Here is a 24,437-nt window from a genome sequence, read left to right on the forward strand (position 1 = left end):
GAGGGTTATTATGGTGGATTCTGACAATGGAATAGACTTGAGTTCTGTTGATGCCCGTGGAAGACGTACCAAGGTTAGAGTGAGCAAGTTAAAACTAAAAGCAGCAAACTGACACTTTTTCTCAAAATGTATTTTTCACATCTTCGATGACGACCATCGCAGCACAGGTCCCAATTCCATTTGAAGTGGAACTGTCTGCCGTTTGTTTTGGTCGTGTGTCATAGCAGGATGTGCTGGATGCGGACAGCAGTGATATGGGAAATGGCACTTCCTCTTAAACTTGGTTGTGTTCCTCAGGTCACGTCTGCCATTGAAATGATTTTAATACATTATCCCGTATTATCACATTACACATGATCACATTCACAGGATGGATCCATATTCAGCACACACACACTTCTCTTTCACTATGAATGGATGGGGAGTTTGGAGGCCGGTTCAAATAGGGTGACTCATCATGAGATGGCAGCATATTCGATTTGGCCTGTTGTAGCTCTAGTAGTGCCAGGATGGTCCATTATTTACTATTCTTAGTAAATGTAGAGTGAATGTTGCTGTGCTTTGTTCATGGAGCAGCCAACGGTTTGGTTGTAGTAGTCGTCAACTTCACATGACATCTGTTACTAAACTGACTAAGGCATATGGGATTCTCTACGACAAGTAATAGTTAGATTTGGAAAGCACAATAGATCAGAAATCAATTGAAAACAGAGCACAATCATGGTAGGGATCCAGATGGCTGTTATTATACCGTTACACCATGCCCAAAAATAGGCTGGTGGCTACAGAAAAACAAACAAGCTAATTGGAAAGCGTCGACAAAGCACCCTGCTACTGGTCTTGGCCCTCACGGGTGATCACGTTCAATGTCACTCAACAAAACAATGCTTTTTGCTCTGCCCATGCATCGAGGTCGGTGAAAAGAATGCCACAATGTATTGTGACTCATCTAATACGGTTTAGGGCTGCTGTTAATGGCCTAACAATCAGAGTTTGGGAAGAAATAGCTGTGTGTGTGTGTGTGTGTGCATGTGTGTATGTGTGTGTGGGGACTGGAGACAGTGTAGTTGGCAATGCTGACCAAAATGATAAGAATGGCAGTCATTACTCCAATGTTGGGCTTAGTCCTAATCATAAGAGTAAGAAGTAACATTTCCAGTCGTAGCCTAAGGGACGAATTCCAAGGAACACGATGTAAGATTTATTACTCCAATTGGTTACAGCAGAGTGGTCGGAGACGAACACACACATGACATGACTCTTGAAAGATGGTTTTAAACTGGAAGTGTAACGTGTTCACAATGTCATCATCATTGCTACAAATAAATCAGAAGAGGTCTACAATGACTCAAAAGGACCTATCCTACCTTATAGACTTTCCCAAAGGCTCCATCCCCCAGTTCTCCAATGATCTCCCATATCTCCTCTGGGTTCTCGTCTCTGTGGACATGCTCATACTGTGTCTTCTTCTTCTCAGCACCCAATTTAAAGATTTTACGGAAATTGAAAAAGGATGCCATTTTCAAGCCAGCCTTCTTCAGATAGATAGTTGACAAAGGAATGAATATCCAGCAATTCGAAGATCATCAGTGCGTTCTACTGCATAGGACTTGAACTGTTGTGTTTACTTAGGTCCCTTGGTGTGTTCTTCTGAGTCAAGCAGACTCCGAGGTGGCATATTCAATAGGTTACAGTATTATAACAATTCAGAATGATTTCAAATACTGTTAGACTGAAATAATTGATGGTCAAACCGTTATTATGGCAACGATATCACAGTTACCCCATAACAAAATGAAGTTCCAACGACATCATGGGCTATTGTTGATTCTTACACCAACAGTATTCAGTTTGATGTCTCCTGGCATTGTATTTCCGTCCAAAGAATAGACTTTCACAGTGCAAAGTAAGCACCGGAAGTTCCTGCTGTTCCTTAACTCAGAACAACCAACACTGGCCTGACAACGCAAACCGCAGGGCTCTTTCCTCAACCAAAGAGCAAACAGAGAAGGTACAGAATCGACCCTTCAAACGAATTGTAATTCCAATAAATGTTATATTCGATCCCCCAAAGTCACTTGAATTTATGTATATCGAATAGAAACACCGTTGGTATGATAAAACAATCTTCTTTCCCTTGGCGAAGCACGGGGTCCAGTAATCTAGAGGATTTGGTTTCAAATGCGCGTTCATGAGCCCGCAACTGTAGTTCTTTCACTTCACGCTTGATCGATGTTGGAGGAGAGAGCTCCGAAAGGACGTTGCTTCCACTCTCAGCACTGGAGGCTAGCATTATGTGTTAGACATTATTCATAAATTAAAGAAAACGTTTAAATAATATTTTAAGGAGTACGACATTTTGTAGAGGCCTATTCAATGCATTCATAGTCCAGGCCTATTGTTCAGCCCTGCAGCATTTTGTAAATGTTAAGTCAAATTTAACGAGAAAGAAAAGCCATATAGCCTCATTAAAAAAGATTGCACATTTACCCTAATATTGAAAATGTTCAATTCTGATAATTGCATCAATATGAGAGATACTACAGTCTGATACAGTGATGGGTTTCTTTCTTCTCTCATTATATTGCTTAAAACGACATGTCCCAGATACTCATGCGAGACGTGCACTCGCTCGTGCAGCCGCAAACTTTTCAACATCGTTATCTTTACCACATTTACATATATTAATAATCGTCCTTCACGAGTACAATATGTTAACATAAATACATGGTTTATTTAATCTGTTCTATTTTCATTTTTTTTTACATATATATATTTACGTGTGGGAAATTCACGTGACCGGAAACTTAGACTTCTGCGGAAGCTGTGCAAATATTTGCTCAAATATCAAACCATTTCCCGGGAAAACGAAGCAAAACAAACTAACCAAGCGAGGGAGAGATGAGTAATCGTTCGTAAGTAAGTAGGTTAGCTTGCTACTTTTGATTGTCTTTGATCGCGTGTAGTGAGTCGCCTATGATGGTATGCAGCCTGAAGCGAAGGATCCAGAGGAGGATAGTGTCTGGGAGGAACCACCTTCAATGCTGTGGGGACTGGACCCCATGTTCAACGCTTTCACCAGGCTCTATGTCAAAGACATCCTACAGATGAGAGAGTCCTGTCAAGTGTCAGGTATTGTTCTCTTCAGTTTTGTGACAACGTGAATGCCACTCATGTTTATTCAACATTACTAGCTAACACATTTAATTTCCCCTAACCTAGGGATATACTTCTACAACTCTCACCCGATATTCAAAGTTGATGTGCTCGGGACTGTGGTGTACAAACGAGAGCGAGAAGACTTCTTCTGTTACGGAGGTAATGATGAAGCTCCGTTGATTCATTTTGAAATATTCCTACTTTGTCTCTTCATATCAAACTATTATCCACATGCAAACATTGAGTCCAATATGGTTGCTGTTATCATTGCTTCACAGTTGATGATGGTACTGGTGTTATAAACAGCCTTTGCTGGAAAGATGAACCCTGGAGGGAGCAAGGTGACCCTGCTACATGTAAGTGCAGATATTCTCATTATAGCTGTGTGTCAGCCCTGTTCATGTTCATGGTTGGCTGTAATATCTTCAGCAGGGTCAAGGTCCTTCATTAGCAGTGCACGTGGAGACTTCAACCCAGCCAGCGAGCTGAAGAAACTACGGCAAGCCCAACACAGCAGCTCCCACCTGGAGATAGGAGAACTGCTCAGGGTGAGAGGGCCCGTCAAGACCTCCAGACAACAGCGAGAGATAATGGCCTCTACTTACTGTGAGTGGATAGGTGACACATGAGCATGGTCACACAGATGCGGTCATGCGCATGTGGACACACACACACTTCTGCATTTTGCAACTATACACAGTTTATTAAACCTGACATATTGTTGTCCATACGATCTCTAATGGCCCCCCAATATGTTGGTTGTAGATAAAGTGTCAGACCCGGTGATGGCGGTCCAGATATCCTGGATGATGGAGGTTCCTCAGCTCTACAGACAGTGCTATGATAAACCATTCCATCTGGACAGCAGTGCACAGAACCCTAACATTCAAGGGTAGGTCTAATAATCTCTTTAGCTGTATTCAATTGCTGGTCAGTGAGGAGCAGAATCATGTCGGCTAGTATGCATGATATCTTCAAACTTTAATTTAGTGACGTTTTTGTGAATATCTGTATGGCTTATTTGGTACTCCTGCAGTGGTTCTGCTTCCTACCTGCTTGGCAGAGCCACTCGTATCCTGAAGGACTTCCTGAAAGAGAAAGAAGTCACCAGGTTCAGACCCTATGATGTCCAGGACCTTCTACAGCCTCTGGTCTCCAGACAACCTCAGAAGACAGCAGCAGAACAAGTACACATACAGTGGGAAGAACACGTATTTGATACACTGCTGATTTAGCATGTTTTCCTACTTATCATATGTACACTTCAACTGTGAGAGATAGAATCTAAAACAAAAATCCAGAAAATCACATTGTATGATTTTTTTTAAAGTAATTCATTTGCATTTTATTGCATGATATAAGTATTTGATACATCAGAAAAGCAGAACTTAATATTTGGTACAGAAACCTTTGTTTGTAATTACAGAGATCATACATTTCCTGTAGTTCTTGACCAGGTTTGCATACACTACAGCAGGGATTTTGGCCCACTCCTCCATACATACCTTCTCCAGATCCTTCATCTTTTGGGGCTGTTGCTGAGCAATACGGACTTTCAGCTCCCTCCAAAGATTTTCTATTGGGTTAAGGTCTGGAGACTGGCTAGGCCACTCCAGGACCTTGAGATGCTTCTTACGGAGCCACTCCTTAGTTGCCCTGGCTGTGTGTTTCGGGTTGTTGTCATGCTGGAAGACCCAGCCACAACCCATCTTCAATGCTCTTACTGAGGGAAGGAGGTTGTTGGCCAAGGTCTTGCGATACATGGCCCCATACATCCTCCCCTCAATACGGTGCAGTCGTCCTGTCCCCTTTGCAGAAAAGCATCCCCAAAGAATGATGTTTCCACCTCCATGCTTCACGGTTGGGATGGTGTTGTTGGGGTCCTCCAAACACGGCGAGTGGAGTTTAGACCACAAAGCTCTTTTTGTCTCATCAGACCACATGACATTCTCCCATTCCTCCTCTGGATCATCCAGATGGCCATTGGCAAACTTCAGACGGGCCTGGACATGCGCTGGCTTGAGCAGGGGGACCTTGCGCGCACTGCAGGATTTTAATCCATGACGGCGTTGTGTGTTACTAATGGTTCTTTGAGACTGTGGTCCCAGCTCTCTTCAGGTCATTGACCAAGTCATTGACCAGGTCCTGCCGTGTAGTTCTGGATAGAGCCCACATGGTCATTGATGCCCCACGAGGTGAGATCTTGCATGGAGCCCAAGACCGAGGGTGATTGACTGTCATCTTGAACTTCTTCCATTTTCTAATAATTGCGCCAACAGTTGTTACCTTCTCACCAAGCTGCTTGCCTATTGTCCTGTAGCCCATCCCAGCCTTGTGCAGGTCTACAATTTTATCCCTGATGTCCTTACACCCTCTCTGGTCTTGGTCATTGTGGAGAGGTTGGAGTCTGTTTGATTGAGTGTGTGGACAGGTGTCTTTTATACAGGTAACGAGTTCAAACCGGTGCAGTTAATACAAGTAATGAGTGGAGAACAGGAGGGCTTCTTAAAGAAAAACTAACAGGCCTGTGAGAGCCTGAATTCTTATTGGTTGGTATGTGATCAAATACTTATGTCATGCAATAGAATGCTAATTAATTACTTAAAAATCATACAATGTGATTTTCTGGATTTTTGTTTTAGATTCCGTCTCTCACAGTTGAAGTGTACCCATGATAAAAATGACAGGCTTCTACATGCTTTGTACTGTAAGTAGGAAACCTGCAAAATCAGCAGTGTTATCAAATACTTGTTCTCCCCACTGTATATGCATATAGCCTAGATCATTTGTGAAACATCTATGTAGGCATTATAAAGGGTTTATGAAGGCTCCATTAAGCTTTTAAATTGTTCATTTTAAAGTGGAACCGTATTTAAAAAAAAATCTGCTTTGATGCTAGGAGCCTGAGGCTGGTCCATCATCGGGTCCACCAACCTCTTTCAAACAGCTCAGGGAGCTACTCCAGAAGAGCCTTCAGATTCTGCAGGACGAAGGCTTGGTGTTCCGCAAGGTCAAATGTCAGGATGAAGTCTACCATGTAAGCAGCAGCAGCACATCAAGATAGATATCATAGAGGATCTCAGTGCTATGTGAAGCTCATCAAACACATTGACGCTGAGGCTCATGGGATGTGGGACACAAGCAAAGTGCTCAGCATACAATAATGAATGATTTTGAGACTGCTCTTTCATTGTATTATTGCGGTGACTGAAGGTTATATTGGACACAAGTATTGATTCTACCGTATTTCACCCCTTTAGGTAACGGAACGGGACAAGGATCTTCTCATGGCAATCAGAGACATTCTTCGGGAAGATTGCAGACGAGAGAAATGTAAGGGCATTTCCCCTCTTCTTACTCCTTTTAGAGTACTTTACAATATACTGCTCCCCCAGTGCTATACCAGTGTATTCTAATATGTATTGATGGTATTTCTCTCGCGTTGCCAGATGCAGAAAAGGGTTGCCACATCCTGCACATCCTGTCCAGTGTGAGACAGAGGTACAGTCGCAACGTGAGCAAGGCAGCCTTGGAGCTGGTCCTCAAAGCTCTGGAGTGTAATAGTGACATCATCAGCACCAGCGACAGTCATTACACTATCCTCTGACGCTGATTTAGACTTTCTGGGACATTCCACAAACTATCTGAAATGGGAGTGAAACGGGGAGGTACTATCCGACCTTGTCCAATAAGAAACGTATGTTTTTGTTTTCCCGTTGGAAAAATATTGTAACGACCCTGGGTTTATAATATGACCCATAATAAATTGGATTATTACTTAACATGGCCGTCTTCAAGATGTCAGTCGCTATCAATCATGCTGGAGCTATGTACATTTGTAAGAATGTATATTTAAGGAGTACAGTTTTGTGCAATATTTATTTTTAAAATGTGCTAAAGTTGTATAAATTATGTGTACAATACCTGGATTTAGAATTTAAACTTGGAGCATATGCTCATTTTGCACACGGGGGCAGTATTTCGTCGTTTAATATGCACCGCGATGCAGCCCGTCGCTGATTGGTCCACTTTGAAACATCTGTATCCATACGTCCAAGCTATTGATGAGAGCAGCCTATAGCGTCTTATGACTCAGTTGCCACCGCTGTCAACGAAACTGCGAGGCATAAGAAGCAATATATGGAATCGTTTATGCTATCTAGGCCCAAGGAACAAATAGGTTGTTATAGCTATTTGTAGCCTTTGTAATGGTTATTTAACCATAAATGCTTTTGATAATGAAGAGTTAAATTGTTATGCTGAAACCAATCACATTCATAAAAAAATATCATTACGTCCAAGCGCAGTGTGACGTTCACATTTTCCTTGTCATTAGCTACATTGTAGCCACTGTTGGGAACACTTTGAGGAAGGTTTACAGCTCGTGAACATTATTACAATGATTGCACATCTTTTCCAACATATCTAAATGTTTACAAACATATAGACAATGCCAAGATACACAGAACTACATGCAAGTATTCCACAAACTATGAGTTGGAATATGGGACTTCAATCTTCTTGCACAGTTTACCCCTAATGCTTGATCCCACTGGTGGACGCACGACCAGCAAGCCCATCCCACTAACCCCCCCCCCCCCCTCCACCAAAAAATATTTGCTCTGTGCCTTGCTTGCTTCTGGAGGCATTTGGCGCTGAATTCGGTGGCTTTTTCAGCCTACCCCGACCCTATATAGCCTACAGGTATGCACCCCTCGCTGAAGGTATTGTGGTCCAACACAAAGGAACTCGCTCCACTTTTCTATTTGAGGTGACCTCCTTCTCAGCATGCGACTGCTTGCCAGCCTGCCTTGTTGTCCAACGTGAAGATATCGCCTTTCGGATTTCGGGCAGAATGTTTTAGCCATATAAAGATACATTTTCAATTGATAGGGACTATGATATATTCTGCATTTGGGTATATTACGCATACTCAAGGCAAGACATTTGATTCCCTGCGCCGGAACATTAGCTAGAATCGACAACCCAATCAATGAATGTCCTTATTGAATTCTTCTTCTCTAACGTTTCTTGACCTGCAGAGGCTATAGCCTACTACAGAAACTGGGATATTGTATTTATTGTGTGTGTACGCTGTAGCCATTTCCAACGTCAAGATGCAGTTTCGGACAGTGTTGGATGTAAAAGTCGTGGACGTGGAGAAGCGGCGCAATCCGTCCAAACATTACGTGAGTAGGATACCCCCCTCACCCTTTATCTACCTACCTGGGTCCATTCAAAATCCGAACTACAATGACTACCTAATATATTCTGTATCTATTTATGAATAGAATACACGGTGAAAGGTTTCACCGCTTATAGCCTATACCAGTCATCGCAGCTCATTACAGTTTTGATTAAACTCGCCAATGATTCGTGAGTTATTGATTCAGTCTGCCAATCAATATCTCCGTTTATCAAATTGTGTTGATGATATATTCTGTGTATGGCACTGGCCTCTTAGAACATATATGTCATTATTGTCATTCATTTGAATGCGTTATAGCCTAATGAAGATAAAGAAGGGTTATAACTAGTGACAATACAGACACTTTAAGTAATGACAGGTTACGACTGTGGCGTATCTTTTTCAACAACATGAGAACCGAACTGTGATGCTTTATTCAACTGGAACTAATATAGACTAGTTTTGTATATCTCGGGAGTTTCTTAGAATGCCACATCTGTAGAGACTATGTCTTGAGAATGATGACAACCTTTGTCATAAATGGTGGTATGGCATACTGCTTATGACTTAAGTTGTTCAGTTGGTAGAGCATGGCAGTTGTGGGTTTGATTCCCAGGGCCACCCATTCGTAAAATGTATGCACGCATGACTGTAAGTCGCTTTGGATAAAAGCATCTGCCAAATGGCTTATATTATTATATTATAAATCACAAGACCTGGCATAGTTTACTGCCAATTCAAGCTGAAACACATTTAATGAGACAAATTCACAGTTTAGTACAGTACCTCCTGTCTAGAATCATGCAGGCAATAGCCAATGTGAATGATTGGATAGACTACCCTTACATGTTTATCATGAACGCATGGATTCAGTAGTCATCCTCTGTGTTGTACAATTGAACACAGAGCTACTGTAGTCTACCTATGGGTCCCTCAAGGTAGCTTACTGTACTCTTGGGAAAGTGATATTTTTGAACTTTGCCTACAGCAGGCATACGAATCAATATCTCATTACACTCCAGACTCGTGGGACTCGACACATAGCTAACAAACAAGTTATTATCAATCTCATTAAATATGATCATGCTCGATGTTGTCAACTCAAACACTCCATGTTGCTGTTGAAATAATCATGCACTCAGGCAAGTATGTTATATTTTCAGAATTTCCCTGTTGTGTGCTTTATACATCAATATCTCTTTAAGATTTACACACATGCAGGCTTTTGGGATGTTGTAGTTTACAGACCATATATTATACCCAACCTGCAAGGAACATCATGCACCAACAGCCATCAGATCCACATAGACCTACTCAACCATTAGACGTACTACATGTATTGCACGTTGTTAGTTGTTGCTGGTGATTCCCAGGCCAGTGTTGTGTTCAGTTGTGTTGTGGGTCTGTGCAGTCTCATGGGCCTCTCTCTGGCCTAGTTTCCGTTGCTACCATGCCCCTGGGATCACCGCTAGCTAGTCACTGTGAGAAGAAACTGGAGGGAGTAATCCCCAGACTGTCTCACTGTGTGTGTGTGTGTGTGTGTGTGTGTGTGTGTGTGTGTGTGAATGAGAGAAATATGTGCTTGTGTGTGAGAGAGATTCTGTCCCTCCACCAATCTCAACACTGTTGGTGAAAACAGCTGGAAACGCTTATCCTATGAGAACAGAGTGAGAGGGGGGAGACGCAAGTCTTTGTCAGGGGTGAAGTGGTCATTTGACCCAGGGGGACACATCTGCTTAGATACAGAAAATATTACAACACCGCTTCTCTCTTGTTCAGGTGAGACGAGTGTTTAAAGAGCTGGTAGCAATCCAGCAGTATTTGCTTTTCAAATGAAGCCACCGCTACTCAATAAACCCAGCAACATTTGGAAACCTTTTGGACGTCCCTTTAGTCAGAACCAGCAGTGCTCGTTGTTGTTTAGCATCATAAAACAGGCCTCCAGGGGGTTGTTTCCTACTCAAATATTTATTGAGCCATCAAAAACAGAATGATGACCTGAGTGAAAAGGCCTCTGTTTTCCATTGGTTACTGCTCACTGAGAGAATCACACTCCAGGGTTTTTATTAGGCTGGGCTTTAGGCTTGGCCCATTGTTTTCCTCAGTTTGACGACGATAGGGTCCAGCAGGAAAGAGAGTGGTGTCTGTATGTGTGTGAGTCAGGGTGCTGTGCTGACGTCTGTCGTCAATGAAGTCATTGTACTCTGTTCACTTCACACAGGCTCACACAGGCTCGCCCCGTCACTGAATAAGAGGCCTTGGAAGTGTGTGTATGGTGAAGGAGTGTGTGTGTGCGTTACATTTCATTGTGCGTGCCATTTTATCTGTCCTCTCTAGCTCGAAATGAGAACTCATACAAGCTCACATCTCAGTCTTGTTTTATGCAAACAGTCGGTAAAATTTGAACAGAGCGGAACAAGGTCCTTTTATTACTCATCCCCTGATCTTGAATTCCCTCCAAGCCAACCTGAAACTACAGGACCTGGAGTCCCTGGAGGAGTTCAAAGGACAAATAGATGAACAGGTTGTTGAGACATGTAGTTGTTTCGAATTGTCACTCGATGTCACTAATTTGCGTTGCCTTGTTAGGAAGCATGTGGTTTTAAATCACACACACATACATCTACTGTTTGTTTGCTGTTGTATTTGTACTTTTGCCAGTGTCTTCTGTCTGTGTTGTCCTTTTTGTATTACATAGTCTTGAACCATTTTTTATCCCCTGTCCCCACATGAAGTGTTCTGCCTCTTCAGGCCGTCATTGTATACTGAACAAAAAATATAAACGCAACATTTAAAGTGTTTGTCCCATGTTTCGTGAGCCGAAATAAAAGATCCCAGAAATGTCCATGAACACAAAAAGCTTATTTCTCTAAAATGTTATGCACAAATGTGTTTGCATCCCTGTTAGTGAGCATTTTTGCTTTGCCAAGATAATCCATCCACTTGACAGGTGTGGCATATCAAGAAGCTGATTAAACAGCGTGATTATTACACAGGTGCACCTTGTGCTTTGGACAATAAAAGTCCACTCTGAAATGTGCAGTTTTGTTACACAACACAATGCCGCAGATGTCTCATGTTTTGAGGGAGTGTGCAATTGGCATGCCCACAGGTGTGCAGGTATGTCCACCATAGCTGTTGCTGGAGAATTGAATGTTCTGAAACAAAGCTGTAAATGTCCCAGTTCTCCTATAGCCTGCATCACCAGACATGCCACCCATTGAGCATGTTTGGGATGCTCTGGAAGGATGAATACGACAGCGTGTTCCAGTTCTGCCAATATCCAGCAATTTCGCACAACCATTGAAGACAGCGTTCCACAGGCCGCAATCAACAGCCGGATAAACTCTATGCAAGCAGATGTGTTGCGCTGCATGAGGCAAATGGTTGTCACACCAGATACTAACTGGTTTTCTGATCCATGCCCCCAGTTTTTTTAAGGTATCTGTGACCAACAAATACATATCTGTATTCCCAGTTATATGAAATCCATAGATTAGGGCATAATTAATTTATTTCAATTGACTGATTTCCCTATATAATGAACTGTAACACAGTAAAATCTTTGAAATTGTTGCATTTTGCGTTTTTCATTTTGTTCAGTATAAATAAGAATGTGTCATTAAGTGACTTGCCTGGTTAAATAAATGTTTCATCAAATAGAAAGGAGGGATCAGTGGATGTTATTACTGGAGCCCTGAACACATGTCTCAACCACCGACAGATGTTGTCTAGTCACTTTGGAGAACTTTATTTGCCTGGAACAGTTGGGAAGTCTTCTTCAACCTCAGTCTTTATGAACACTATAAAACGATCAGATTATTACAAGATGGGATGTTTATTAGGCAACACGTCTTAATCATCACCAACATGTACAAACTGTTATTTTTTTATTTTTTTTGGACAATATAAAGTATGTACTGTAGCACATCCCATTCCTTTGATATCCAGTAAACCACATGAAACGTTGCCTCTTGCTCCATGTCATTTCTGTATGTCGACACATTCGGGAGTCACGATGAGAAGACAGACAACGTGTGTGGGGCTTGCAATGGTAGTCCTTGCCCTTACTGTGAGGAGTTGGCCATGCAGTATACTGCAACTGTACCTCACTGTGTGTGTAGTCTAGCGAAGTGGCAATTTCAAAGTGAGGCCTCTAGGATTGCGTATCCCGAGCTGTACTGTATGAAACCGGATACAATGAACAACTCTATGTGAATTGTTCTACTGTACATGACAAGACAAAGCAGAGAGAGGGAAGGGGAGAGGGAGGAGGAAATTACAGCTGAATTGGCACTTTTCCACTTTTTCCTTGTCTCTCTCAGAAAAACTTCTGTTTGCCTGGTCCAGGCCTGCACTTCCTGTTTCCTGTTGGCTGCTGCACTCTTAGAAAAAAGGGTTCCAAAAGGGTTCTAGGTGGGACCCTTTTGGGTGCCATTTAGAACCTTCCGTGGAAAGGGTTCTACATGGAACCACAAAGAGATTTACATGGAACCAAAAGGGTTCTATCTGGAACCAAAAAGTATTCTGCAAAGGGTTATCCTATGGGAACAGCTGAAGAACCTTTTTAGGTTCTAGATAGCACCTTTTCTCTAAGAGTGTGGTTAGGGAGAGGAAGAGAGAGAGAAAGGAGGCCTGCGCTTCCTATGCTCTGGGTAGAGAAGGTAGAGAGGCGAAGTACGTGGAAACTGGAACTGACCACAGTTTTAGGAGGGGTGGTTGGGTTGGTGAGCGATCAGGGGCAGTATATTGGCAGAGCTTATGCAAACCTGTATTAAATGGGTTTCCCACCATAGATCCACTGCCAAACCAAAGCCCTTGGTCTAGTTAAAGTTAGACTTAGATGGCAGGCTGGTTGTTTTTGTTCTGTTGGTACAGTATGACCTGGTGAATGAGTAGAGGAGACACACACACACACATGGACACACATGCGCACGTCTTCAAGCTGTCTTGTCGTCCGTAACCTCTTTTCATCTGTTCGTTTAATAAATCTGTCTCTATTAGCTTCGTTGTGGTTACTATGGAAAGTGGATTTCCCTTTAGATCTATTCTCAAGCGAATAGTATTCCCATCCTTGTACATTCAATCCCCACGCATAATCCATATAAAAGTCATCTGGCTAGCAGTATGTAATGCCTTTCTGTTTTATGTGTTAGGTTAAGTATAGTGTTTTAGGCGGGGTTCGGTGTAATTTTGTGGCGAGGCCCACAGTCTATGCTCCATCAAGCCCTCTACTCAGCCTTCCTCACTCTTAAACTGGGAAACTGGGGAACACAAGGGTTCTACAGAGACAGTAAGTCATTTTCTCCATTCGTAGACATAAACTATTGTAGTTTGGTTTTATTCAGAGTCTTACATTGTGGTTGCTAGTCACTACATGTGGGAAAGGTGAGTAATTTGTGAAAAGCTGAATAAAAGCTGTCAAACAATAACTAAGCTAATCATAGCCGTGTAGCCTGTGATTCATGGTTGATTCATGGAAATAATCAGACATCCAATTTGCTCTTATTCGTCTTTCTCCGAAATGCCGGACATGAATGAGACTTTTGTCTCCCAAAGCTGAAACCATTTGCATCACAGCAAGAGAAGATGATGAACGAGGGCTTTTCTGTTGCTTGATCTGGGACACTGGGTGTCTGGGACACAAACTTGATTGATTTATTTGTATTTGTCCATGCATGTACTTTCCCTCTTTGTTTTTGAATGTTTCATCAAACCCCTTTGGCTGTTGACATGAGAGCAGAATAGAATAGAATAAAAATTGAATAGACAGAATATAATATATCGTTGCTGTATTTCATTTGGTTGCTAATGTCACAGGGTATCCAGAGAGTAATGCATGTAATTATATTGTAGTAAACTATTACAAATACTTAAAATAACAGTAATGAACTGAATCACCATTTATATCCAAACTAATTACCTGAACCTCCTATTTATATGATATATTATGTAGTCTGCTACAGTGATTTACGATTTAGGTTGGGCTCATTGTTTCCATAAATCTCCCCCACCCATCTATCTGTTAAATGTTCCGGTTGCCAAACCAAGAAGTAGGTCTGATGGTAACAGCTGATCTTTAGAAGCTAGGGCTAGCCAGCCAGTACAGGTTTACCACTAGATTGCCAAGAGTGAAGGAAATGTTTAATGGTGTTAAATCTGGGTTCTCTGTGTACTGTAAGTACAAATCAAATACATTTTTATTTGTCACATGCACCGAATACAACAGGTGTAGTAGACCTTACAGTGAAATACTTCCTACAAGCCCTTAACCAACAATGCAGTTTTAAGAAAAATACAAAAAATAAATAATTAAAAGTAACAAATAATTAAATAGCAGCCGTAAAATAACAATAGCGAGGCTATATATAGGGGGTAACGGTTAGTCAAGGTAATTGAGGTAATATGTACATGTAGGTAGTTATTCAAGTGATTATGCATAGATAATAACAGAGAGTAGCAGCAGCATAAAAGTTGGGGGCATTGCAAATAGTCTGGGTAGCCATTTGATTAGATGTTCAGGATTCTTATGGCTTGGGGGAAGAAGCTGTTTAGAAGCCTCTTGGACCTAGACTTGGCGCTCCGGTACCGCTTGCTGTGTGGTAGCAGAGAGAACAGTCTGTGACTGGGGTGGCTGGGGTCTTTGACAATTTTAGGGCCTTCCTCTGACACGGCCTGGTATAGAGGTGCTGGATGGCAGGAAGCTTGGGCCCCGGTGATGTACTGGACCATACGCACTACCCTCTGTGGTGCCTTGGTCGAATGCCGAGCAGTTGCCATACCAGGCGGTGATGCAACCCGTCAGGATGCTCTCGATGGTGCAGTTGGTTTTGTCGTGCCCTCTTCATGACTGTCTTGGTGTGCTTGGACCATGTTAGTTTGTTGGTAATGTGGACACCAAGGAACTAGAGTGTAGTAGAATAGGGGGTGTTATGCAGTAAAGGTCATGTATAAACTTATTTATAAATATATATTAAATATAATATTATCTACATTGTCTCTTGTTTTCTGTTTTGAAATTGCAACATTGTTTGATTTTCCCAGACATGCATACTATTGAAGAATGTCTAACCGTATGGCAAGGCCGGGATTTTATCTTGATTTGAACGGTACGGCAACACTTGACTACCCACCATCTGGGATTCCATCAGCACACCTTCTGTTGCTGGGAAGACAACTCACTCTTATAACACTGTGTTGTTCAACTGTGTTAAACCTGTGTAACATTAGAAAACAAATCTAACTCCCTCTAACTGACAACTAGGGAGTAACTTTATGTGTGTGTGTGTGTTTGGTCCCCTAAAATAATGATTCAGAGTGTTTTGGCTGTGTGGACCATCAGGTGCTCACGACTGGCTGTACTTGAACCATGAGTCAACCTGCAACGCATATACGTGCTATTTTAAAGCGTTGCTGGAATTTTTTACCCTCATCTGAGAGTCGATTGGAAAAAACAACTTTTCAAGCTGTCAAACAGCACTATTCTCCACAGTCAATCCTATGTCAATCCAGAAATATAATTGAGGTAGTGATGGGCTGTACTAGGCTGTTAACTCACATTCAATCCCATTCACTCCCTGAGGGACGGCATAGTCTATTTTAGGTTGGGACGAGGGCATTAGGTTTAAGCTTGATATTTTGAGCGTGGGTGTGGATAGACTAGTTCTGTTTTTCATTGTGGTTCCTATGAGGATATATCCATCTGTTCTGCTGGTTGGGATGGGATCGTTTTAACTAAGTTCTCCCTCCCTCCCTCCCTCCCTCCCTCCCTCCCTCCCTCCCTCCCTCCCTCCCTCCCTCCCTCCCTCCCTCCCTCCCTCCCTCCCTCCCTCCCTCCCTCTGTTGGCACATCCCAGAGAGGTTTTGCTCCACGGTCAAATTAAGCGGCCAAGTGGCATTGGGTGGTGGAGGAGGGAGGATGGCAACATGCCGGTCAGGTCAAAAGCATTTATAGAACAACACACCCACTCTCTGAAAGTCAGGGCAAGCCCACACACACTTGCTTGAGGCGTACACACGCACACACACACACATACACACACACATACACACACACACTTGTGGGGTGTTAGGCACACACACTATGCAGCATGCAGCTCTTCCAGACCCTCCAAGGGAAATGGTGTCAGATAAAGTCCATATCTATGTGGATTGCTATGCACTAACACTTTCTTCATTCATCTAACCTCCCTTAGTTTTGGCTTTCCGTTTTGATTCATTACGTAGTTTCTTGTTCGGCCTTGAGCTGTAAAAATATGGTTTAATGTTTGGTGATGTATAGTGTTTCTGGTAAAGGATAGCCTACTTCGCTGAAGGTGGAACACAACATGTGAGGTCCTTACAGAATAACTTGTCTGTCTGACTAAGACTCCAGTAAGTAAATTCACCAACCCTTCAGTGCCACTGACTTTGGCAGCAGCAATACAAATCAAGCCAAGCCTTTGGAAGGGTAAAGTCCTATGGAGTCACTAACACCTCATTAGCTAGCATAGCATAGCATGACAGACTTCAAGTAGACATCGCCATAGGAGTCGCTAACAGGTCATTAGCATAACACAACAGTGGCTTTGATTTTAGCATAACATTTCCATCGGAGTGAAAAGGCTAGTGCTGGAGCCGCTACTCGCTAACACAATACAAATCAAACCAAGCCGTTGACACTAACCCTATGGAGTCACTATCACGTCATTAGCTTAGCATTAGCATGACATACTTCCAGTGGCTTGGATGTTAGCGTAACATTTCCATGGGTGAGAATTGTGAAAACACTCACATTGGAAGCTAGCCAGCAATAGCTGGTGTCATTCCAGCAGCTACAAGGCCTTTTAACACAGAGCTTTAATCTTGGGAGAGTATTTTGTTTCAAGTGGCTGATTCTCTTACGCCAGGTCTCTTTTGTTTGGGGCTAATTCTTCTAAGACTAGCTGTTATGACTGTTCTTGGCAGGTTGCTGTAGGGACCAGTGTGTAAGATGTATTAGGATGAGGGTTCGCTGTGCTCGTAGGCCAGGGGATTACACTTCACAAGGGGAACTTGATTTTCAATGGCCAACATATCATGAGGTGATTTTCATCTCTAGGCATAGTGAAGATGGCTATATTTCCTGAGGTGAATTGTTTCTATATTGACAAGTCGACGACATTTAGTTCTCAAAGTGCAACCATAGGCCTACACAGCTGTAGCTTCATTTAGCCTATTTGGTTGGCTGACAAAATCTTATTTGATTGTCAATTATTTGACAATGGCTGTTTTTGATCGCAATCTTTACCTTGATTTTGAGTAAACGCCAGATGTGAACATGTTTGACATGCTTTATGATTATGAAGTATGTGGAATCTCTATGAGCTTAAACAAATTGTGTGTTTTTGTAGCAGAGATTGTGCTGAGAACAGTGAAGCCAAAGGGGCCAATGGTTTAGTTTTGGGACTTAACCTCAATGTCCCCAGTACTATAACATATTAGAACTGTGAAAGGCTATGTTCAGTAGCAGTTAGCCTTGATTTTAACAGTCAAATTGTAATGTTATGTTTGTTGCTTGCTATAGTTGTGACTTCAAATACCGATTTCACCAGATATCCTACTGTATATTGGCACTTCCTCTGTAGATATCCATCATAAACTCGAGTTCCAACCCATTCAACCGTTCTGACTGACCTCTTATGGGACTTTTCCAGACTCCTTGATATCTTTGCTATTTCCCCTATATAAGATTAAAGCCGGAGATGATATCAGCATCAATTACATTACCAACTCTCCGGTACTGGAACATAACGGTCGGTTTCTACACGTCATCTATCATATAAATATAGTTACTGGAAGGTACAAAGAGCCTCAGACAAAGCCCCATCCACTTGAATGGGAATGGCTGTTGTAATTGTAACTCGTGGCTGGGGCAGGAAGTGCAGAGGTTCAATGGGTAGAGAAGGTGAATGAGATCACCATGATGTTCACCCGCTATTACACCTTGACAGATATATGTGCGTGTCATTGACCTTTGAAGCGCAGGGGTTGTTGCCTTGGTATGCCGTGTGTCGGGTCCACTGTGTTAACCATGCGCTTCCTCTCGTTGCAGGTGTATCTCATCAATGTCACATACTCTGACAACACCTCCCACATAATCTACAGGAGATACAGCAAATTCTTTGACCTTCAGGTAATGTTGAAACTCTCCTGTCCTCGCCTACGCTCTTCAGTGGATATATGTATTTCTATCCAAACATCTGGTGTTATTGAGACAGAATCATAGCAGATCAGAACGTCTATTTTTCTATCTCAAAACGGTATGCTTTCACTGTCCCCTTTTTGAGATTATACACCGAGTGTTGTGAGGGATTATTCTGTAAAAACATGTCTGCACTGCTATTCTCCACACATGGTTGAGTCAATGAATCAATGTGAGTTTTAGTAACTGGTCTGGGAGTGGGGGAGAGGTATGGTCTGTATCTCTTGTAGCCTCAGAGATGCAGTAGTGCTACAACACACACACACACACACACACACACACACACACACACACACACACACACACACACACACACACACACACACACACACACACACACACACACACACACACACACACACACACACATCTCTGCCTTGGCCCCAAAACGTCAAGGAGCTGACAGGCTGTTATATAGTAATTTAATGTACTGTAGCATGTTTTATAGCGGCCTGCCGAGGGACTCTCAGGTGATGTGTGTGTGTGGTGACTATTGGAGTGTTTCACATATAAGCTTACATGACTCTTATGTTTAACATGCCAAAACTACCCTTCAGTTTAGACCTGTATTTTCTTTGGAATGGGAGCTGGGCTGCTGCAGTAAAAACCCTGCAGGTTGAGGAGATTGTGTGTGTGTGTACATACACTCTCTACACCCCTGCTCTTTGCAAGCTGATAGGCAGAGTAGCAGCATAGGTCTTGGGGTCTCCCGGTCATTCTGGTCAATATGAAAGAGCCGTACATAGAGAAAGACTTGGGTTGATCTCAATAGCCTTAGTGTGCAGCCTGACAGGAAATGATGTTTCAATCAGTGGAGAAAGGTTCCTACCCTCAAAGGTCCCATTGATAACCAGTGGGTGCAATGGAAAATAGCCTCCCCCTTGGAAGTGATTACTCCCAATGTGTAATAAAGCAAAGGTAGAATAATAAACAGGGTTGACTGAGGAAGTTTGTATCTTGGTTCCACTGCTGAAACGTAGGCTATGAGGAGATATAGGTGAGCGCATACGCAGACGCACACACACACGCACACACACGCACACGCACGCACACACACGCACACACACGCAAACACACACACACACACACACGCAAACACACACACACACGCAAACACACACACACACGCACACACGCAAACACACACACACACACACACACACACACACACACACACACACACACACACACACACACACACACACACACACACACACACACGCAAACACACACACACACACACACACGCACACACGCAAACACTCGCACGCAAACTCACACACACACACACACACACACACACACACACACACGCACACACGCAAACACTCGCACGCAAACTCACACACACACACACACACACACACACACACACACACACACACACACACACACACACACACACACACACACACACACACACACACACACACACACACACACACACACACACACACACACATGAGGGGTTCAAATTGCTGCTTGGGAGCTAATGGCCTCTAATGGGTTGTGGATGGTTTCACACAGAACTACTCAGTCACCAACAGAAAGATTGATTTTGTTAGCTTTTCTGATTGAGAAGGGCAGAGGTCCTCAGACTAGGTGGAGAGTCCAAACGTCCCCTAGACTAAGTCTATAGTTTATTGTGATGTCAAAGAGAGCAGCATTCTCAATCAAATGCATTTATTTATTTATTCAACCTTTATTTATGCAGGTTTGTCTCACTGACATAAAAGGTTTTTGTGAGAGAGACCAGTAATGACTAGTTTTCAGTCTAGCACATCTGGCTATGCAACTGTTAATATAGCTGGCTTTGAGGATCTCTTAATGTCGTTGATCGACACAAGAGTAGGTCAAGTTGCCCCTAACCACTAGTCCAGGGTCAGATGTTTCTTTAAATCCTCCTGAAGGTTAGATGTTTGGGTTATGATACTCTGATCCTAGATCTGTGGTTAATTAAGGGCAAAACTTCCACCTCAAATCTGAGACACACGGCTGTAGTCAAAGAGACTACCATTGGCAAGAATAATTGGTCTTCTCTTCATACCCTCACACAAGGGGATGTTATTAACTATTAACTAAGCCCTTATGCCAGGAGAAAGGACATACACTGGAAACGTCTGTATTTCATCTCTCCGTCTCTCTTTTTCACCCTGTTGTTTTCAGACAGACCTAGAGCCTCTCTTGTGTAAACATGTATCTGGTCCAAAGAGACCCCGCTGCTCCCAGCAGCCTTTGCAATCCCTGAATGGGCAGCACCTCTCTATATCCACAGGCAGAAGCTGCACAACTGTTATTCACAACAGCTGACATAATGGATTTAGAGGACGGGAGCTAGTTGACTTTGTCCCGATGGCTCAGATGGTTACAGTGTGGTGTGGAGAAGGCCAACCTTGCGGGTTCAGTTCCAGCTCGGGCCACAAGCACGGACTGTGTGCTCACTGTAAGTTGCTTTGGATGAATGTGTCCACCAACATAACCAACTACTGTCAGGGTGGAGAGTTCCAAGCCGTGTAGGTAGACAAAGCACCAGAAGTAGTTAGCACTCTGTACACATGTAGAATATCCCATGACCTTTGACCTATGACCTCTCTTTAAGGTTAAGGGTTTTGTGTATTGGTGACACAGGACCAGAGTGTAGCATAAATAAAGCTATTTGGCCTCGGTTGAATGGGTAAGGTAATACAACCCTTAATTGCATTTAGAGTACACTGTAATGTGTTTTCTAACTCGGTGAGTTTATGAATGCATTAAGGCACTGGTAACAGGATATATATTAGTGCTAGTGGGTGCCCACTGTAGTCTTTGTGTGTGTGTTCCTGTGTGTGTGTTCCTGTGTGTGTGTGTGTGTGTGTGTGTGTGTGTGTGTGTGTGTGTGTGTGTGTGTGTGTGTGTGTGTGTGTGTGTTGCCAATGCAGAGAAGAAGCTATTAACTGGTGATTGAGAGACTATTCATTTCAAATGATACTAGAAACTCACAACAGGGAACCATCTCCTACTTCATCATTTGGATTATTTCCCCCCAATTTCTCAGCTTCAAGGAAAGGGTTGGTCTCTCTCTTGCTTTCTTTAATTATCTCTCCTCTCTCATCTCTTTTCTCTGTCTTTCTTTCTCTTTTATTTATCTCTCTCTCGCTTTCTCTCGCTCTCTCGCTTTTATTTATCGCTCTCCCACTCGCTCTCTCTCTCTTCTCTGGCTCACTCTCTCTCTCGCTTTCTCACTCTCGCTCTCTTGCTTTTTAAAATCTTTTATTTATCGATCTCTCTCAATTTAAGGGGTTTCTTGGCATGGGAACCATATGTTTTCATTGCCAAAGCAAGTGAAATAGATAATAAACAAAAGTGAAATAAACAATAAATGAACAGTTAACATTACACTCACAAAAGTTCCAAAAGCATAAATACATTTCTAATGTCATATTACGTATATATACAGTGTTGCAACAATGTGCAAATAGTTGAAGTACAAAAGGGGAAATAAATCAACATAAATGTGGGTTGTATTTACAATGGTGTTTGTTCTTCACTGGTTGCCCTTTTCTTGTGGAAATAGGTCACAAACATTGCTGCTGTGATGGCACACTGTGGAATTTCACCCAGTAGATATGCGAGTTTATCACAATTAGATTTGTTTTTTTTAATTCTTTGTGGATCTGTGTAATCTGAGGGAAATATGTCTCTAATATGGTCATACATTGGGCAGGAGGTTAGGAAGTGCAGCTCAGTTTCCACCTCATTTTGTGGGCCGTGAGCTCATAGCCTGTCTTCTCTTGAGAGCCATGTCTACTGTTCTCAATACCAAGGCTATGGTCACTGAGTCTGTACATAGTCAACCTTTCCTTCATTTTGGGTCAGTCACAGTGGGCAGGTATTCTGCCACTGTGTATTCTCTGTTTAGGGTCAAATAGCATTCTAGTTTGATCTGTTTTTTTTGTTAATTCTTTCCAATGTGTCAAGTAATTATCTTTTAGTTTTCTCATGATTTGGTTGGGTCTAATTGTGTTGCTGTGCTGGGGCTCTGTGGTGTCTGTTTGTGTTTGTGAATAGAGCCCCAGGACCAGCTTGCTTAGGGGACTCTTCTCCAGGTTCATCTCTCTGTATGTGATGACTTTGTTGTGGAAGGTCTTGGAATCGCTTCCTTTTAGGTGGTTGTAGAATTTAATGTCTCTTTTCTGGATTTTGATAATTAGTGGGTATCAGCCTAATTCTGCTCTGCATGCATTATTTGGTGTTTTACATTGTACACAGAGGATATTTTTGCAGAATTCTGCATGCAGAGTCTCAATTTGTGAAATCTTGGTTGGTGAGCAGACCCCAGACCTCACAACCATAAAGGGCAATGCGTTCTATAACTGTATTAAGTATTTTTAGCCATATCCTAATTGGTGTGTCGAATTTTATGTTCCTTTTGATGGCATAGAAGGCCCTTCTCGTTCACAGATTTGTGGAAGTTACCTCTCTCTCTCCTTCCTGTTTTCTCTCTCTCTTTCTCTCTCTCTCTTCTCTCTCTCTCTCTCTCTCTCTCTCTCTCTCTCTCTTTCTCTCTCTCTCTCTCTCTCTCTTTCTCTCTCTCTTTCTCTCTCTCCCTCTCTTTCTCTCTCCTTCTTTGTCTCTGTCTTTTCTCTATCATTCCTCTTCAGTAGTTCAGTTTGGGTTACATGAGGCCAGAGTTGAAAGATTGATTTTTCTCTCACTTCACCTGAGAAGTGGACAGGTCCTATCTAACAACAAGGCACGGGATGGAGAGAGAGGGGTGAGGAAGAGGGACTGTTCTGGGGGGAGTGTGAATGAAATGACACAATCAGTGCCAAGAGGAAAAATATACTTTTTTTTCAGAAAAAACACACTCACTCCAACACTTTATACTTACCTCAGCTTGACTTGATATATTTAGTAAACACTTCTAACTACTTAATATGTAGTGTAAATAAGTGCCCTCTAGTCGGTGGAAAATTGTACCTTCCATTGCTCTCAAACTTATTTCTGTACCTTCCCACATCCTGTTGATTACAAAACAACTCATCCGAGTCATTAGTACTAGTCAGACACATGACTGGACCGTCCTGGCTTGTCTACAGTCATGTTAATATAGTGACTCTCTACTTATGTTCAAGTTATGACCAGTTAGTCGACTACTCTGTTTCCAGGCGTCTGAAAGGAAACCAGTTGGAACAGGAACTAAGTGTGCCCATGGGCACTGGGAAGGCCAAAGACATTTATGGGAGCTTCTATTGCCTCTTATACCAACTTAATAGTAATAGTGACACTGAAAACCCTTTTAATACGACATATATCTTCAACATATCAACACTCGCAAGTTTTAGTTTAGGTTGTGATTTGTACGTGGAGTTTTTCCCAGTTAGGAAAAAAGTCCCTTCCCTAATGATGAGTAGCCCCTGTCATTTGAGGAACCTCTGAGGGATCTGTGAATGGGCCTGTGTCCTTCAGTCTGGCACAAGGCTGGTATTTTATAAAAACCCTTCTGAAGGAGGGAACTAACAGACTGACTGATGTTTTTATGAGGCTCTCCTCCGTTCTGTATTCCTCTCCACATTCCTCCCTTTTCCTCTGTCCGCAAGTCTCTCTGACTGACCATGGCTTCTGACGGAATCTTTAGGTTTCGGGATGTTAAATGCTCCTGAAGTTTGACAAATCTTTCTCAGTTGAATATTTGAGATTGTTTATTGATAAGAAACATCTGGATATTCACATATTTTCCCTTGCATTCCACTTACGTCGTCAAATTCCACTTGCATAGTTGATGTATGTTATGCCCTTTGAAAAACATTCACAAAAGCCTACTGTATAGCCAGGACCGAGGCAGCCCATATTCATTTCAACTCCGCTCAGTAAATTATACAGTATCCC

General features: G+C 42.5%; 3 protein-coding genes across 10 annotated transcripts in view; 2 read left to right on the forward strand and 1 right to left on the reverse strand.

Annotated features, from left to right (window-relative positions):
- Positions 1-2,188, reverse strand: part of slkb (STE20-like kinase b) — a 36,811-nt gene extending 34,623 nt beyond the window's left edge. Inside the window, exon 1 of the mRNA XM_064963303.1 lies at positions 1,368-2,188. Coding sequence (XP_064819375.1) covers positions 1,368-1,520 — 153 coding nt within the window. The 5' untranslated portion in view covers positions 1,521-2,188. The remainder of the gene's footprint in view (positions 1-1,367) is intronic.
- Positions 1,929-6,941, forward strand: stn1 (STN1 subunit of CST complex). Of its 4 annotated transcripts, XM_064963321.1 has the most exons (10): positions 1,929-2,011; positions 2,967-3,132; positions 3,223-3,318; positions 3,438-3,515; positions 3,589-3,765; positions 3,925-4,051; positions 4,196-4,346; positions 6,059-6,196; positions 6,420-6,492; positions 6,609-6,941. In XM_064963321.1, the coding sequence occupies exons 2-10, from the start codon at positions 2,985-2,987 to the stop codon at positions 6,764-6,766; spliced, it is 1,146 nt and encodes a 381-aa protein (XP_064819393.1). In that variant the 5' UTR covers positions 1,929-2,011; positions 2,967-2,984; the 3' UTR covers positions 6,767-6,941. The 4 variants fall into 4 exon arrangements, 3 of the variants coding, with proteins under 3 accessions (XP_064819393.1, XP_064819386.1, XP_064819401.1); XR_010455128.1 differs by lacking the exon at positions 1,929-2,011 and having other exon boundaries at positions 2,788-3,132; positions 4,196-4,357; positions 6,609-6,626; XM_064963314.1 differs by lacking the exon at positions 1,929-2,011 and having other exon boundaries at positions 2,788-3,132.
- Positions 6,942-7,818: 877 nt separating this feature from the next.
- The window catches only part of LOC135537136 (SH3 and PX domain-containing protein 2A-like), a 127,112-nt gene continuing 110,493 nt past the window's right edge, over positions 7,819-24,437 (forward strand). For all 5 annotated transcript variants that reach the window (XM_064963341.1, XM_064963347.1, XM_064963367.1 and 2 more), the window contains exons 1-2: positions 7,819-8,348; positions 18,420-18,500. In XM_064963341.1, coding sequence (XP_064819413.1) covers positions 8,277-8,348; positions 18,420-18,500 — 153 coding nt within the window. In that variant the 5' untranslated portion in view covers positions 7,819-8,276. The remainder of the gene's footprint in view (positions 8,349-18,419; positions 18,501-24,437) is intronic.

Source organism: Oncorhynchus masou, chromosome 5 (assembly GCF_036934945.1).
Source record: "Oncorhynchus masou masou isolate Uvic2021 chromosome 5, UVic_Omas_1.1, whole genome shotgun sequence".
In the NCBI taxonomy this organism is placed as follows: Eukaryota; Metazoa; Chordata; class Actinopteri; order Salmoniformes; family Salmonidae; genus Oncorhynchus; species Oncorhynchus masou.

Bases quoted from the DNA above. Each gene is read 5' to 3' on its own strand.
- stn1 (XM_064963321.1), top strand. From the start codon at position 2,985: ATGCAGCCTGAAGCGAAGGATCCAGAGGAGGATAGTGTCTGGGAGGAA. The intron at 3,516-3,588 runs GTAAGTGCAGAT...TAATATCTTCAG, and splicing joins GCAAGGTGACCCTGCTACAT to CAGGGTCAAGGTCCTTCATT. The intron at 4,052-4,195 runs GTAGGTCTAATA...GTACTCCTGCAG, and splicing joins CAGAACCCTAACATTCAAGG to TGGTTCTGCTTCCTACCTGC.